General features: G+C 37.3%; 1 protein-coding gene across 3 annotated transcripts; it reads right to left on the bottom strand.

Moving 5' to 3' along the window:
• Positions 1-806: 806 nt before the first annotated feature.
• Positions 807-17,224, bottom strand: LOC130556004 (interferon-induced GTP-binding protein Mx-like). 3 transcript variants are annotated; one of them, XM_057336622.1, is made up of 13 exons: positions 14,241-14,251; positions 13,431-13,508; positions 8,423-8,659; positions 8,163-8,300; positions 7,886-8,040; positions 5,653-5,791; positions 5,350-5,548; positions 4,612-4,690; positions 4,388-4,510; positions 4,141-4,282; positions 3,563-3,721; positions 3,081-3,382; positions 807-1,588 (listed from the first exon to the last, which is right to left on the bottom strand). In XM_057336622.1, the coding sequence occupies exons 2-13, from the start codon at positions 13,438-13,440 to the stop codon at positions 1,352-1,354; spliced, it is 1,920 nt and encodes a 639-aa protein (XP_057192605.1). In that variant the 5' UTR covers positions 13,441-13,508; positions 14,241-14,251; the 3' UTR covers positions 807-1,351. The 3 variants fall into 3 exon arrangements, with proteins under 3 accessions (XP_057192605.1, XP_057192604.1, XP_057192606.1); XM_057336621.1 differs by lacking the exons at positions 13,431-13,508; positions 14,241-14,251 and adding an exon at positions 16,735-17,224; XM_057336623.1 differs by lacking the exon at positions 13,431-13,508 and having other exon boundaries at positions 14,241-14,317.
• Positions 17,225-17,361: the final 137 nt, after the last annotated feature.

The raw sequence follows: 17,361 nt of genomic DNA, 5'->3' as shown, positions 1-17,361 counted from the left end.
GGATATTTTCACCTCAAACACGAAAGTACAGTCTAGACTTAATAAAATTAAAATATTTAGCAACATTAAAATATTCAATTTTTTTAACGTTAAAAGAATAATTCCAGAAATGATTTCTGGGTTGAGGTGGGAAATCCGAGATGTCTGGAACACAGCGTACGTCTGTATACGCCCTTTTCACATGACGTCACGCATCTTCCGTTCTGCCGCGAAGCAGTGTATCATTACTTCCGCTAGCACTCCAGTTCATAAGGTGGCGGTAATGCACCTATAAGCTGATTTGCCAACCACGAGTCAAACTCAAGAAGAAGTTACTTCCGCTAGCGCCTCAGAATGGAGTTTACCAAGTGGCTTGCACATCTGCCACAAATACGTCTAGATGATGTACAACGTCTTGCAGACAAATTTTCGCTAACGACAAGATCAAAGCTAGAAAAAGGATACAAATTCTTCTTTGAACAGTACCTGTTTGATTATGAAGGTAAGTGTTTTGTTTTCTTTTTGTGTTAGCGAAGGTGCTAGGATAAGTACTTGAATACGTGTTCTGTCAGTTTTTTTTTCTCACTGTTGTTAAATTCCAGCGCGACGGCAAAACGGAAGTTTTTCTTCTTCTTCTTGTTTGTTGCTAGACGGATGTTATGATACACTGCTTTGCAAAAAGGCGGAAGTGACGTCATTGTGAAAAGGGCGTATTGTACAGTCTTAATAAAATAATACTTAACACAATGCCAAATATGATTCTTTCTGGGAAAACGCTAGACATTAAAAAACAACAACAATAATAATTTGCTGAAGATTGTGTAACAGCAGATAAATGGTTTATTTATGCAACAGTTATATATATGCTATATTATAACAAGACTACGGTGAACCTTCTTAACAGAACCAGCTGAATGGAAAATAAATAACTAGGCACAGTGTAGTCTACATTGGAATAATGTAACTTTCTTTACACCTAGCAAGTAACACAACATAAAATATGACACATCCTTATACAATAGACTGGATAATAGACTGAAGCTTCTGTTAAGGTAGGCTATAAGAAAAAAACTGTGCTCAGTGTGCAAAATATAAAAACTTGGACAAAACTTTGCCAGCACTCTTTAGGCGCCCCAAGCACTCGGTCAGCAAACAAGACTACAGTGACCTTCCCAATAAACCTCCTAAACAGAGCCAGCTGAATGGAAAATAAAGGTACAGTGAAGTCTACATCAGAATAATCTAACTTTCTTTACATCTAGCAAATTAACTAAAACTGGCTACAGTGGAACACAAAATAAAATATGACATATCCTAATACATAGACTGAAGCTTCTGTAAGGTAGTCTACTGTATATGAAAAAAACTGTGCTCAGTGTGCAGAATGTACAAACTTGGACATAACTTTGCCAGCACTCTTTAGGCGCCCCAAGCGTTCGATCAGCTCTTTTCTTTTACTAGCAACATCAGAATCTTCTCTGAGCAGATCTTCTGCATTGTTCCTTCCAATCATGGCAAGCATTGCATTCTGAAGCTGAGATATGTACTGATCCAGCATGTGGAACTGAACTATCAGTGGCACTTGGTTAGCCAGACGGTCAGAGGTGATCTAGCAAAATACATAAGAAATTTAAAAGTTATTCTAAACACGCAAGTCAACATTTATCACAAGACATTGCTCAACCCAAAGTTTTATCATTTTATCATAATGTTTCTATACTAGGAAAAAATAAGATTCATTTCTTAAAGGTGTCCTGTGTATTGTAAGTTTGTTTTTGTAAAATTCTATTTTTTAATTCCAAATTAATGTCTGAAAACAATTATATGTAAATCATGTGTAAATCAAAAATGTTAAAGGTGCAGTGAACTAGGACCACAATTTTAACCCGAGCTTTTGTTATATAAGAGGGAATCGTATTCAAGCGAACATCCTGTAAGTGTCAGACCTGAAAACGCCCTTGTTACTGAAATAACAACTGTTATTGACACGAGGCTCAGCGAACGGCAGGTCTTGGAATGCACCTATCATAGATAGGTTGAACACCGCCTCCACAGAAGGATATCAACGCCTACTTCTCGAGCCCTGCCCACTGGTTCGCGCATGACAGTACTGAACACGAGCTGCACGGAACCAGATAGAGCGAGTGTAAGCATCATGCTGTTAAAGATCGCAAAATATTGTGCAGTGCCTGGTTGTGGAAGAACACAGTCGCTGCATAACCTTCCTTCGGATTCCGACAGTAGGAATGCGTGGTTGAAGTTCATTTTTAAAGACGTTCCAGCTCATTTCAACGCGGAAAGTCACAGGTCGACGCTTGGATTTGCGGAGAGACTAAAATTAAAAAGCAGTGCTGTGCCGTCAATATTGGATCCGATAGGAATGGCGCAGCAATCTTATGTGAGTAAAACATATTTGTACTATGCATCACTGTTGCTTTGTTAGAGATCGCTTGATATGTCCCTGATAGTATTACCTGGGGACCTCTAGTCATTTGTAATAATTGTAATCGGCATCTCTGTGATTTGGCGGGCTCATATATCATTTTTCAAGGTTTTATCCACCGTTTTCGAATAATGGATTTGAAGTGTTTTGATATTATTTCTGGTGCTGGGTCATATCCATATCTGCCAACACTGTCGTTTTGGCCGGGAGTCTACCCCAAAGCCTTGCCATCACATCTGGGAAATAAGTCCGTAAATTTGAGTAAAATCACGTTACGTAACGTTACGTGCTGCTATCCAATCATAGCAGTGGGCATTTACTTCCAAGTCTTCTATGCGGCCCGCACTTAAAAACATGCGTTTCTCCAGCCGGCCTCAAAACCAGGGTAGAAAATAGCCTATTACTTATTGATTTCTTATTGATTTCTAGGTAAAATGACTTACTGACGTTTTCGAATGTAAAAACCACGCGAACATCATAAGTAGACATCTGACAATAGTATAAAACAATAAAAACAGCCAGTTCACTGCACCTTTAATAATCTGTTGTTTGAACATGGAAACTTGTTTAATAAGCTAATGAAACTGGGACAACTTGTAATATCATATTTCTTTTTGATATAAATGCATACAAATGAAAAAATGTCTTAAATGATTACCATTAAATAGGCATTGAGGTGCTGTGCCATCTCTCGTACATCGGCACTGATGCTCCTTCCCTTTGAAATAGCAAAGCCAATTGTGCTTGGTTGCTGCTTTACAGCTTCTAGCTGGCGACTGTAGATAGAGTCTTGAGAGTAGACAATCTTTTCCATCCTAAACTGAGACTGCACTTTCTCCTCCGCTTTCCGAAACTCATCTTCCAGAAGATCTTCAATTGGATCTTTAGCAGCCCTCAGCAGGTAAGAGAACGCCTTGAAGTGATGGCTAACAATGGTGTTCACGCAAGAGTGAACAATATCTGTAAATAATGTGGACCAGAAAACAAGCCAATAAAAAGAGATGGTCTTTGCCTAATTTATTATCTCAATCATTTTGAATGAAAGCCATAATTTTGTTGTTCGCTAAAAACTTTTTTATAAAAAAAGAAATAATCATGTCCAAGACCACGGTTATGGCTATAGTAAACCTTCCTCCTTACCTGTGACATCTTTGAGGAGTTTTAAAGCAGGTTCCTCTAGCTCCTCAATATGTTTCTTGACAATGCTCTCAAATGTTCCGTAGTTAACAAATCCAGGAAGCTCCTTTCCTCTGCGATTTCTAATGTACTCTTCAACCTCATCTCGAAGGTGTTCCTCCGCTAGAGACAATTAACACAGAATTATGAATACATTTTAATTATTATATGAATTATATTATAATTATTAAAGCACTTGGTAGCACAACCTCTATGCGTGGGCCTCTTAAAGACTTCTAATGTCGCACATAGGTGTACAGTATTTACATGGAACCATGACCATGGGAAACTACAAATAACAAATGTATACTGGTTATTTTGACAGGTTCAAAGTATTAACCACTACAGGTTTGTGAGCCACTATGTTAAACTCCCAGACTCTTGTAAAAGTCAAGATTATTTGCACAAATTATCATTCCAGAAAACTTTACCAACACTTTTTTCACCACTGACACAAACATTCCTGGGCACTCAATATTTGTTGTACATTATTTAATAGTTAAAACTTTAATGTTAGCTGTCTAATATTATGTGAAACTCACTCCTAACAGTTTTGTCATCCAGGAGGCGTTTCCATCTGCTAAACTCCCTTCTGATTTTGGTGAAGACCCTCATGTCTGAATTTTGTAGGTCTTCTTCTGCTCTTTTTACTCCTTCAAGTACATCATTGAACTGGCGAAGTTTCTGCGGGACACAAGTGTCACCAAGTCATTAGATCAAAACAAAACACATAGACAAAGAAACACTACTGGTGTGGAACATATACAATAATTTGCAACATGTTTTCACCATAATCAGAAAATTGTCCCTTTCATGTCGATCAAGCGGAACTCCATCTCCAAGCACTTTGAGATCATCAGTGGTCTTAGCTAGTTTCATCTCAAGCTGTTTCTGTAACTGTGGCAGTGATTTCTGAAGGTAAAGAAATGACATTGAGACCCTTGAATTAACCCATGTTTCATATGCTCTGTTCAGTATCAATGCTTTTATGTCATGCAATTGTACATACGTACGGTAATGTGCAAAACCAGTTCTTTAGTGAGTCTTTCTGCAAGAAGGGGTATTGTAGCTTTACCATCCTCAAGAAGAGACCTAAAGAGAAAAGTTCAATAGTGACAAGGACTCCATTAAGACAATAATAGCAGTATTAAACTGAGGGCCTTAGAGAAAAAATTGACGACTCTCTAAGAACCAATGCAGCATTTGCATCTCGTGTGTGTTTTGTGTTCCGTTTTTGCTTGTTTGTGTGCCTGTGTTTAAAGCGTGTGGTTTTGTGTGTCTGTGTTGTGTGCCTGTGTGTGTGTGTGTGTGTTGTGTTTCATGCATGTGCGATGTGTGAGCGTGTGTGTGTTTTTCTGCATCATGTGAGTGTGTGTGTGCTGTATATTTTGTGTGTCGTTTGTGAATGGAAGTGTATCTATTCACTTTGCTCCTCATACTTTTCTTTTTATAAATCTAATGTATTGCTTATAGTTATATCCATATTAACTCATATAGTTAATATGTTTCATTTACAGCTGCTTTGTAACAATGAAAATGGTTAAAGGGCTTTATAAATAAAATTTGAGTTGAGTATTAAATAGAAATACATCCACAATTATTTTAACAATACTAAATTTTGAAAATGAATTAATATCAAAGGACAATGAACATTGAATATCAGATATGTCACATTGCCTATATTATCAGTTTTGTTTGTGTTACAGTCTGCTTTCTGAATAAATCAAGAAAACTTAAAAAAAAAATCTTGCCTGTAATGAGGATTTTCATCGAAAAACTTTCTTTCTTTATCCAAGGCTTTGGCCAGAGTAAGTTTGTCATTGATATCTTGCTGGCCCCGGCACTTAACAATCATGTAGCCCTTGTACAGTGGTATCACAAGATTGTTAACTGTTTTGACTACGGTCTCCTCCATGCCTTTGTCCACCAAATCTGGTTTAGTCAGAATACCTGCAGGAATTAATTTGATTATTATTTAATTCCCCCCCAAAGCATAAGTCTCAGAAAATCCAGTTCACTTCTTTGATGTTTAGTTTAATTGCAGTGATGCATACCCAGTGTCCTGGAACCTTGTGGATCCACTCTGAATGCCATCTGTAGTGCTTCAGTGGTGGCAATATCAATGTTCGCCGGCACAACCACCAAGCTGATGGTCTCTTGTTTTTTAATAAACTTTTCAATTAGATCTTTAATCTGTTAAAGAAAAACAAGCATTACATGAGAGACTACCTAATACATTTATGCTATACAAATTAAGCCATCCATATTTCTTTTAAAAAACACACATTTACAGACCAATTTGTTGGTACCCTTACAGCTCATTGAAATAATGCTTCATTCCTCCTGAAGAGTGATGAAATTAAAAGCTATTGTATCATGTATACTTGCATGCCTTTGGTAAGAAGAATTATTGCTTATTCTTCAAAAATATTCTAAAATGGCCTGGACACATTTGTTGGTACCCCTTAGAAAAGATAATACATAATTGGATTATAGTGATATTTCAAACTAATTAGTTGCTTTAATTAGTATCACACATATATCCCATATTGTAAGCAGTCATTCAGCCCATTTAAACGGAGAAAAGTAGTCACTGTGCTGTTTGGTAACATTGTGTGCACCACACTGAAAATGGACCAGAGAAAGCAAAGGATAGAGTTGTCTAAGGAGCTCAGAAAGAAAATAATAGACAAGCATGGTAAAGGTAAAGGCTACAAGACCATCTCCAAGCAGCTCGATGTTCCTGTGACAACAGTTGCAAATATTATTAAGAAGTTTAAGGTCCATGGAATTGTAGCCAACCTCCCTGGGCGCGGCCGCAAGAGGAAAATCGACCCCAGATTGAACAGAAGGATAGTGCGAATGGTAGAAAAAGAACCAAGGATAACTGCCAAAGAGATACAAGCTGAACTCCAAGGTGAAGGTACGTCAGTTTCTGATCGCACCATCCGTCGCTTTTTGAGCAAAAGTGGGCTCCATGGAAGAAGGAATTTGCTAAAATTCATAGACAAGCCACAATCCTTCTGGGAGAATGTCCTTTGGACAGATGAGTCAAAGCTGGAGCTTTTTGGCAAGTCACATCAGCTCTATGTTCACAGAACGAAAAAATCAAGCTTTCAAAGAAGTGAACACCATACCTACAGTGAAACATGGAGGAGGCTCGGTTATGTTTTGGAGCTGCTTTGCTGCATCTGGCACAGGGTGCCTTGAATCTGTGCAGGGCACAATGAAGTCTCAAGACTATCAAGGCATGCTGGAGCGAAACGTACTGCCCAGTGTCAGAAAGCTCTGTCTCAGTCGCAGGTCATGGGTCCTCCAACAGGATAATGACCCAAAACACAGCTAAAATCACGCAAGAATGGATAAGAACAGAACATTGGACTATTCTGAAGTGGCCTTATATGAGTCCTGATCTGAATCCTATCGAACATCTATGGAAAGAGCTGAAACTTGCAGTCTGGAGAAGGCACCCATCAAACCTGAGACAGCTGGAGCAGTTTGCTCCGGAAGAGTGGGCCATACTACCTTTTAACAGGTGCAGAAGTCTCATTGAGAGCTACAGATAGTTTGCTTGCAGTGATTGCCTCTAAAGGTTGTGCAACAAAATATTAGGTTAGGGGTCCCATCATTTTTGTCCATGACATTTTCATTTGTTTTATTATTTACAATATTATGTTGAATAAAAAATCAAAAGCAAAGTCTGATTTCTATTAAATATGGAATAAACAATGGTGGATGACAATTACTTTTGTCAGTTTCAAGTTATTTCAGAGAAAATTGTGCATTCTTCGTTTTTTGTGGAGGGGTACCAACAAATTTGAGCATGTCTGTATGTTTATTAACTTAAAATATTTAAGGACGTTATTGAAGTGACATACAACACATTCATTTAATAAGAATAAAATGATACAATTTTTGTTTCTGGTCTGAAAACAAAAAAACACACTTCAATACAGTATATGAATTTCCACATCAGTTGCAATAACAACCAGCTAGCTGAACATTAGCCATTACTTATTTCTCTTATTACTAATTATTATTAATGTCAATCAATAGAATACATTAAAAACAGAAGTACTTGTACTTCGTAACAGCACTGTGTGGGACCATGGATAGTAACGAGTAAGAAGTGGATTTTAAACATTTACATAAACAAATAGTGATGCAAATATTTAAAAATAAAGTAGAAAATAATTTTGTGTGGTTGGCAAACAAGCTAGATGCTCAACACGTATAACACGTTTACACACAGAGTTTATACTGTAGTGTAGATCAATTAAATCTTACCTGTTTCTCGATGTCTTTTGGCTGGTTGCCAGTGGCAACCCTAGCAATGCCTGGCAGGTCAATGAGAGTAAGATCAGGGACATCACTGGACTGGATCTCTAGAGTGATCATCTCATGACTGATTCCTTCTCCTTGTCCAGCCAATGCTGTTTGAGCTACAGTCACAATACATAATGTTGCAGTGACATCTCCATCAACTCACATTCGATAAAACATGTTATGATTGAGTATTTAAAAGACGTTCATTAAATTTCTTCAAAAACCCTGTAATACAGACCATCCAAGACAGCATTCTCTATTTCTGCAGGATTCTTTAGTTTCTTGCGTTGGTCGTTGAATGACAACAATCCATGCCAGGTGTCTTCTTTTTTTACTTTCTTCAGTTTTAGCACAAGTGGACATCGAGTGACGATACCTGTGTTTATAAATAGTTAGCTGACTATTTGTAATGGACTAATGTTTATAGAGAGAGAACAACACTGCATACAGGTATAACTATTTTGCAAATGTACTTGAATGGTGCTTGTGTTGTAATACCTGTTCCTCTGGGCAGTGCCACTCCAGACAGCGCCTCCAATACAGAACTCTTTCCTGAGCTCTGATCACCTATAACAGCAATAGCTGGCAGGTTCAGGTCCTTCTCAACACCTAGTGTTCTGAGATTGTCCACAAGGTCAATACAGGGACGCACCTTTTCTTCATAGTGTCGGTTCAGACCACTACCTATATTTCCTCGCTTTGAAGAACCTGGAGACATGTTTGTGTATGTTGATTCTGCAAAATATGACAAAGATGCAAGTTGCTGAAAGTTAGAGAGTTTTTACTTTCTTCAGTGTTTCAAGTGGGCGTTTTTTTGGGTTTCTATTCCGTTTTAAACTTGTTTAAGTCTACTAACAGCACTTCACAGTGAATATACTGATCATGCTCAGTGTTTATATCACTCTTTGTTTTATTAAAGTTCTTAAAAAGCAGAAATATTTTTGAGGTGGATTTTTAAAACTTAAGACTGAAAGTCTGAAACAAGGAAAAAATATATAATTTCTAGGTAAAATGCATTTAAAAAGTATTAATATAGGGAATGTATAAAACCTTACTGTTATTCTCTGTCCACACAACTGAAGCTTATATTAAGCAGAGACAAACATCTAAACTTAAAAGTAGTTGTAAAGAAGTATGTACTTAATGAATGAAGTAGGCATACATATACTGTACGTGAACAGGGTATATACAGGAATCATGGAGCTAAATTTAATACTTTTTAAGACGTTTTTCAAGACTCTTTCCATACATTTTAACATACACCTCATCGCCATACACCTCATCGCCACTTTTTTGTTTTAATCGGTTACATTGGCAACACTTTAACTTAAATTTACTATATAATGATTGTAAGATAGAACAACTAAACAGTCTTAGTTTGTAATAACTCATTATTAATTAAACATAATTTAGAAGGGTGGGAACGAAGCACAAGATAATTAATTGAGTGACTAACCCAATGCAAGGTTTATTAGAAAGAGAAACGAGGCTACGCTAAACGCCTTCCGACACACAGAGCAGTACACCTCATGGTTATTCCCAGAAATGGCCCTCAGCATGGTTCCAACTCTTTATTCTCCAACCATGTTGTTTAACAACCGGGTGTAAATGGACCTCCCACTATTTGCCTACCTACTCAATGATTAAATTCAGGCAAACTTTAGCATATGACCTCTTTGGACTAGGGATGCACGGAAGTGAAAATTCTTGGCTGAAGCCGAATAAAAATGAAACACTTGGCCAAATACCGAACACGGCTTTTCTTATATCTTCTATTTATATAGCCAATTTTTTTCACTATTGCATAAACTGAATGGTCAAAATGTGCTTTTTATACGCATTTTGTCTTGCTTTTCAATATAATACTATAACTTAAAATAAAATTGAGCAAAGCAAGTCCCTGTTGAAAAAGAGCATGCATATGCTGGTTTGGTATGTTTTGATGCTGGTTTAAGATGGTCATGTGCTGGTTTAAGATGGCCATGTGTTGGTCCTTAGCTGGTTTAAGATGGTCAAACCAGCATCAAAACATACCTAACCCTATGCTGTTTTTTTCAACAGGGGTAGGCTAAATTAAAACAAAATTTGAGCCCTCTCCCTTCTTGAACAGTCTATATTAGGCCTATAACTGACTGCTGAAAGAATGTACAGTACAACAAGTCCTTCAACATTATAATCTAAAACTATGAATAAACGAAAACTGTTGGCATTATTATTGGCTACACTGCAAAATGTTTTAAAGAAGAAAAAAAACATCGATGCAAGCAATTCTGACTGACAACCATTTCAGTTCCCGTCTATCCTCCAAACTCCGCCCACAAAAGTCTCTCAGAAGGTGGACTCGTGGCCGGGATGCACAGAACATACTTTGACAAGTTGTTAAGGACAGGGAATTGTGTGCACCACTGTATGATGTCGCGAGCGGCGGGGCTACTGTCAGACCGCCCGCTCCAGTCTGAAGTACACAAGTTACCGACCGGTAAAGACGCTTTCATTCAGAAATTTACTCCGGCGCGTCAAGTTCCGTGCTGTGTCTTTCTCTTTTTGCCGCTTTAATGAAGAGCCTCTCTCTCTCTATCTCTCTCTCTGCGCGGGTTGATCATATTTTTTCGGTTGCCAAAAATTCGGTGCATTCCTACTTTGGACAAATGTGGAAAAACGATACAAAATTTAATTAGGGATGCACCGAATGTTCGGCCACCGAAAATGGCAAAAAACGCAAGTTCGGTGTTCGGCCGAATATGTGAAATGGCCGAATAAATTTTACCGAACATGACTCGTGATACGATCAAGCAGCAACCAGCGCAGAGAGAGAGAGAGAGAGAGAGATACTGCCGCAAACATTTTGGCAGTGCGTGCGTGTGTAAGTGGAGCATTTTAAAGTGTCAGAGAAAGACACAGCACGGGACTTTCCGAATGAAAGCGTCTTTACCGGTCGGTAACTTGTGTACTTCAGACTGGAGCGGGCGGTCTGACAGTAGCCCCGCCGCTCGCGACATCCTTTGACATCATACAGTGGTCGCGTGCACACAGTTCTCTGTACTAAACAACTTGTCAAAGTATGTTCTGTGCATCTCGGCCACGAGACACGAGTGCACCTTCCGAGAGAACAGTCAGCTTTTGTGGGCGGAGTTTGGAGGAGAGACGTGAACTGAAATGGTTATCAGTCAGCATCAGTCAGTATTGCTTGCTTTGGATGTTTTTTTTCTCAAATCATTTTGCAATGTAGCCTATAATAATCCAACAGTTTTAGTTTATTCGTATTTTTATTTTATAGTCCTAATGTGGAATGACAGTTTTTAATGAACTGTTTTGTTGTAGGGGTACAGAGTAACTTACATTACATTCTTTTAGCAGTCAGTTATAGGCCTAATTATAGGCTATTCATGAAGGGAGAGGGCTCAATTTTTTGTTTGAATTTACTTTGTTTTGCTCAATTTTATATTAAGTTGTATTTTATTGAAAAGCAAGACAAATTATAAAAAGCACATTTTGACTATTCAGTTTGTGCAATAGTGAAAAAATAGCTTAATAAATAGAATAAATGCAAAAAAAACATGTTCGGTGTTCGGTATTATTCGGCCTTCGGCCAAATATTTCACATCATGGCTGTGTCCCAATTCGGGGGCTGCGTGCTTTGAAGGCTGCATTTTAAGACCAATTGCGTCACAGCAGCGCGACTGAAGGCTGGTAGGCTGTCCCGATTCAAAGGTTGCTTCAAATGCAGCCCCAAAATGCGACCTTATTTCCGCAGGTTTTTAAGGATACAACTAATGTATCCTTCACAGCTTTGGCTATCCCGAGATTCATTGCGCGCCTGTAACGGCTTGAAATTTTTTAATAATCTATCAAAACTTTAGTTAAATAAGAGTATGTAATTCACAAAAACGGTCAATTTCAGTGTTTTAATATTATGATGTTGTTAATTAACATTATTGGTGCATTGTTGTGTTTTTTATTTGTAAGGTATCACTAATTTAATATACTGTTTTAATCTACATATTCTCGAAAATAAAATATAATTTTTCTGGCTCCGTATTTGTTTAAAAAAGTCAGAAACGTCTCTGCTGTGTCCTGCTGGAACCACACAACAGGAGCAGCAGGTGACGCAAGTCACGCAATTAGGAAAACCTCATTTCAGTTTGCTTCTTGAACTTTTGAGGCTGCGTGCTTTGAAAACCAAGTCCTCGTTTTTAAGTCCGCGACCTTAAAGGTTGCAGCCCCTGAATTGAGACACAGCTCATGTTCACTGCGGTCAAGCCAGCCGTGGTTTGAAAATACACGGTCAAGCCAGCCGCCGTTTAGATTCTGATGCTCGCATACTGAGTGGTTTACGGTATATTCCAGAAATGCTGCTTTTAAAGCTTTTTTTTAAATGTAGTTGATCCGTGTGTCTCGTCAATAACATATTTCTTGTCTTAAGTTTAGAATATCTCGTTTTTGTCGTAATTTATGCATTTTTTGTAAGAATGTTTGCATTATCAATTCTGTATATTGTGAAAACAATGTCTCTGTCTGTAACTTTTAATTATTTATTATTTTAATGCCTTTTAGACCTTTGTCGTGCAAATAAAACGGTTTATGCAGTTAAATAGTTTGTCTATTATCTGTAGTCTTACGAAAATTGACCACTTGATTTTTGTGGTAGAAGTGTAGTAGCCATGTTATTTTTGTGTATTGTTTACTATAGGCAAACCATGGTTTTAATACAGTACCCATGGATTTGAACAGGTAATAAGTAGGTAGGCTACAGTATTTCTGAAAGCATTTTGTTGCGTTTTGTAAAAATATTTTAAGAATAAGAATATACTGGACTACAGAAACATTATTTCTAATAAGTAGAAACAACTGATGGTGGGTTTCTGTAGGGGCCATCCCACACTATATGCACACCATATATGGATTTATTTTACTGTAGCGTTTTGGAGAAATACACATTTTTCCACTTCAAATGCCTATAGAAACATTATTTCTAATAAGTAGAAAAAACTGATGATGGATTTCTGTAGGGGCCATCCCACACTATATGCACACCATATATGGATTTATTTTACTGTAGCATTTTGGAGAAATAAACGTTTCCACCTCAAATGCCTATAGAAACACTATTTCTAATAAGTAGAAAAAACTGATGGTTGGTTTCTGTAGGGGCCATCCCCCACACTATATGCACACCATATATGGACTTATTTTACTGTAGCGTTTTGGAGAAATACACATTTTTCCACTTCAAATGCCTATAGAAACATTATTTCTAATAAGTAGAAAAAACTGATGATGGATTTCTGTAGGGGCCATTCCACACTATATGCACACCATACATGGAATTATTTTACTGTAGCGTTTTGGAGAAATACACGTTTCCACCTCAAATGCCTATAGAAACCTAATGCCTATAGATAGTTCATCTGTAGATGCCCAATGATGTCCAACGAATACATGTCTGACTCCATCTTTTATACATTGTTCTCAAGTTGTTATCACAGTTCAAACAATCATGTTTTACCTGACATCATCTTCTACCAACCAGGTTTTACATGACATCACTTATTTTTATTAGTCATCTTGTATCGTCCGAAAGCCCCTGGAAAGGTGTCAAGATAAAGAGCACATGATATACGTATGTGTTGATTGAGAGGCGCTCCCTACGATAAAATCCTAATATGGTAGGCCGGAAATATAACTGTAGCGAGTGCAGGCTGAAATGTAACTGTAGCGAGTCATAAGGGGATGACATTGGTTTTATTAAAAATGAACTCATGGTTTAGTGATAATGAGCACCCCAGCGACCTTGGCTGTATGCGATAAGCTAAACTTTTCTACAAAAAGTGTGTGGTTTTATTAAAAATTAGCTCATTGTTTAGCGTAAGAATAAGCAACCCAGCGTTCTTAATTAAACTTCTCTACAAAAGTGTGTGTGGTGTACGTGCAAGTTCCTGTCTCAGTGTGATAAGATATTTGGTGTGTACACAGGTGTTCAAGTGTTCAAACTCATACATGAGGCCCATAGCCTATATTATATCAGAAAAATACATGAGACCTATAACTAGTTTAAATGCATTGTTTCATATAAAAACTCAATCAGTAATAGAAAAACCCAATACTGTAATAGAAAAACCACCATACACCCTGTTGAACTCTGTTCAATACAGCCTATTTCTCTCAAAAGTACGAATAGTATGAAAGTAGTGAATAGTAATTAAGTCATTTTACATAAAGCACAAATTCAACAAATCTTTATATCTAGCCCTACTAAAACTTGCCATAAATTTGTCATAGAAAAGAGTTGAAGACAGAAATAAGCCGGTGTACTCACTGGATTCAAAGGCATCGAATGAGGCACACAAGCACTGACGTGAATATCGTTTAACCGGTTAGGTTTCGTTTTCATTTCACCTAAAAACGAGTGTTTGTTTCCATACAATGGGTTTGTACTAGTGACAGTAAGTTTCACAACACGAACAAGTTTCCATTTCCTTAGACACCACTCAATCAATACAATTAGGGCTATATGCATGCGTAACTTCCGCGTTTCACGGCCAGAACCCTACGGTAGAACGCCACTTCTATATACCACGGCTGTGTGCCGCAATGTACAGCATCTGCTAAATTTAACTATTTTCTCATTTTTCCATTTCTCTCTGCTTTAAGTCTCCCCAACCGGAAACTGTATGGGTTCTGACCGTGAAACGCGGAAATCACGCATGCAGCCCTGACCAGCATTAGCGATTTTAGCATAAGAGCATCCACCCGTGAACGTTTATTCGCTTGCAGGTGGTGCCTAGTCAATTATTTCCATTATGTATGTGCGGCATAGAATGTATGTACGCCAAGAAAGGAGTTGTGAATAACAATAGTGTGCTAAATACCTAAAATAATTTAGATACCACACATCTCTATATCTCATGTATGTACATTATAAATTACCCATATTGTTCATTATAAAATCGACCAATTAAATCAAACGCGACCAATAGTTGTTGTTCTCGGTGTGTGATAAGATGCATATAAGTAATCCTGTTATTATAAAATATGATTTGCAAATGAGTAGGGCTGCAACGATTGCTCGAGTAACTCGATTAATTCGAATACAAAAAATCTATTTGCCTCGAAGTTTGTTTAATCAATTTAAAGCCACAATATGGAATATTTGGACCGCTAGATGGCGCACTTTCGAAACAACAACAAAAGGCGATGCTAAATGACGTTATGTAGGAGAGTGGAATTATGGGACATGTCGTTTAAACCATCCAGAGGCGTATGGAGATCGCCCATCATGTTCACGGACGAGGTAATGAATGAATTTTATTTTATGTCATCGTAATGAATTAGCTTGCAAGAAACGTGGAATGTAATGCTACGCTAGCCCGCGACTGCTATTGGACTTTGTCCATTGATTTGGTAGCGTAATGCTACACAGTTTTACGTGTTTAAAACAGTCATACAGTCGTCGTTTAAAAAGTAAATTTGAACAAACCCACAGTATTTACAAGTAACGTTACTGGCTACATAGTTTTGTGCAACATATACTGTATTTCATAGGGTAACTGCATTCATAACTATTCAAATAATCTGTGCAAGAGTATTTCGTGTACATTAAAAAAAATGTGCTCAAGGTTACCTGTCTAACACATGCCAGAGCGATATGCCACAATATGGAATAATTTTGATGAATCAGCTTATTGCCCCATCAGTCTTTCTCTACAACCATCATTGGCAGCCTCTCTCATCAGGCAGACAATATACAACACACACAAGGCATCCCATTTTACCTTGCCATTTTTTGAAACTGTAGGTCACTATAAATTGTTTGGATTTACATCTTTTTGGCCAATATAATTGTTTGAAATTGTTATAGCTATTATCAATTTATTGGTTTAAATTCAAACTTTATTAACATTAGTTTAAACATTTACAGTATATCAAATCGATATAATCTACAGATGTATGACAACAGACAATATATTCATTTATTATTGTGTTCTATAATTTATTTAATTGATTTCTTTACATTTTTATTTATAATGTTCATTAAAGTGATGTAATATTGCATCATGATAGAGAATCAGTGGTAATATCAATATCATCACATTACATTGACCTCTAGTTAAGCAACAACTAAGGCTTAGCTTGACAGTTAGCCTGCCCGGTACCAGGCTAATTTCCCAGCATAAATTGCCATAAAAAGTAACTGAGTTCGAACTATTTTAAGTTTGCTTTATGAAATCGAATCGACTGACAATAAATCTGATTTACCAAAATAAACCTGGTTTATTTCGTAATCTTGTTTTATGGAACAGCCCTCAGATCGGTTTGATTCATTATTGAAACCATGCATGCATACTGCCATCTGCTGGACTAGTGACAGTACAGCTTTGAAATAATCGTGTGTCAAATATCGTACTGTAAATTCGGAAATTGTTTTTTGGTCAGTTCATGACAGTAAAAAAGTGACATTCCTTGAAACCTTCTTCAGTTTTAGAACAAGAAGACAACATATTTAATATGTACCTGCATGTACAACCCATTTAAGTTACTGTTTTCTACATAAAATCATACTAGTTGTACGTAATGTAAAGAACATAAAACATAACATTGATATCGTAGGCTACACATATTGAATGAGTAAGGTTTAGTCAAAGATTGAAATCATAGTAAAATCAAGCTTTGATGCTCGTTGTGTCATATTTGGAGTCTTTAGCCGGGTTTTCACAAGGAAGGTCACATTTGTGCTTAAAGGAAAAGTTCATCTCAAAATCATAATTGTGTTATTTTTAATTTTTTACTCACCCACTGAGTTTTTTACTGACCCACGTTCAACATGTTTTAAGACCTCCTGGCATCTTCGGAACACAAATAAAGATATTTTAGGTGACATCCGAGAGATTTCCAGGCCTCCTCATAGACATCATGGTTATAGTCGTTGTCAAGGTCCAGAAAAGTAAAGACATCTTTAAATTGGTCCATCTGCTCATAGTGGCTCAATTTAATTTTTCCCTGTAGGTTGAAAATATTTGTCAGCTTGCGTCACTCACGCGAAAATAACGAACTTTTCCCGCGAGTAATAAAAAGCGTGAAACGCAATTGTTCGTGTTTGGTGTGAACCCAGCATTATAGCATTAATGTGTTCACGTCTGATCACTTCCTGTAGCTCAGTAGTAAGAGCATGACGCTAACAACGCCAAGGTCGTGGGTTTGATCCCAAGGATTGCACATACTTAGAAATAAAATGTGTAGTATAATGCAATGTAAGTCGCTTTGGATAAAAGCGTCTGCCAAATGCTTAAATGTAAATGTAAATCATGGTGCTTCAGAATTTTTCCATGTTACTCACAGCGCTGAGCATTACAACCAATCATAGACAGCGGAGGAACGTAATGACCAATCAGAAGTTTAGATGAGTCATCGTGTTACACAGCTTTCTTTGTTCCCTTGTC

This window comes from Triplophysa rosa, linkage group LG6 (genome assembly GCF_024868665.1).
Source record: "Triplophysa rosa linkage group LG6, Trosa_1v2, whole genome shotgun sequence".
Classification (NCBI taxonomy): domain Eukaryota; kingdom Metazoa; phylum Chordata; class Actinopteri; order Cypriniformes; family Nemacheilidae; genus Triplophysa; species Triplophysa rosa.
The sequence above is the reverse complement of the archived record's forward strand: the minus strand, read 5'-3'. Positions and strand labels throughout refer to the sequence as shown.

What these genes read in the sequence shown, in the direction of transcription:
- LOC130556004 (XM_057336621.1), bottom strand. An exon ending in AGAGAATGCTGTCTTGGATG is followed by an intron (nt 8,041 to 8,162) that starts GTCTGTATTACA and finishes TTGTGACTGTAG; the next exon opens with CTCAAACAGCATTGGCTGGA. An exon ending in GATGAAAATCCTCATTACAG is followed by an intron (nt 4,691 to 5,349) that starts GCAAGATTTTTT and finishes TTTTCTCTTTAG; the next exon opens with GTCTCTTCTTGAGGATGGTA.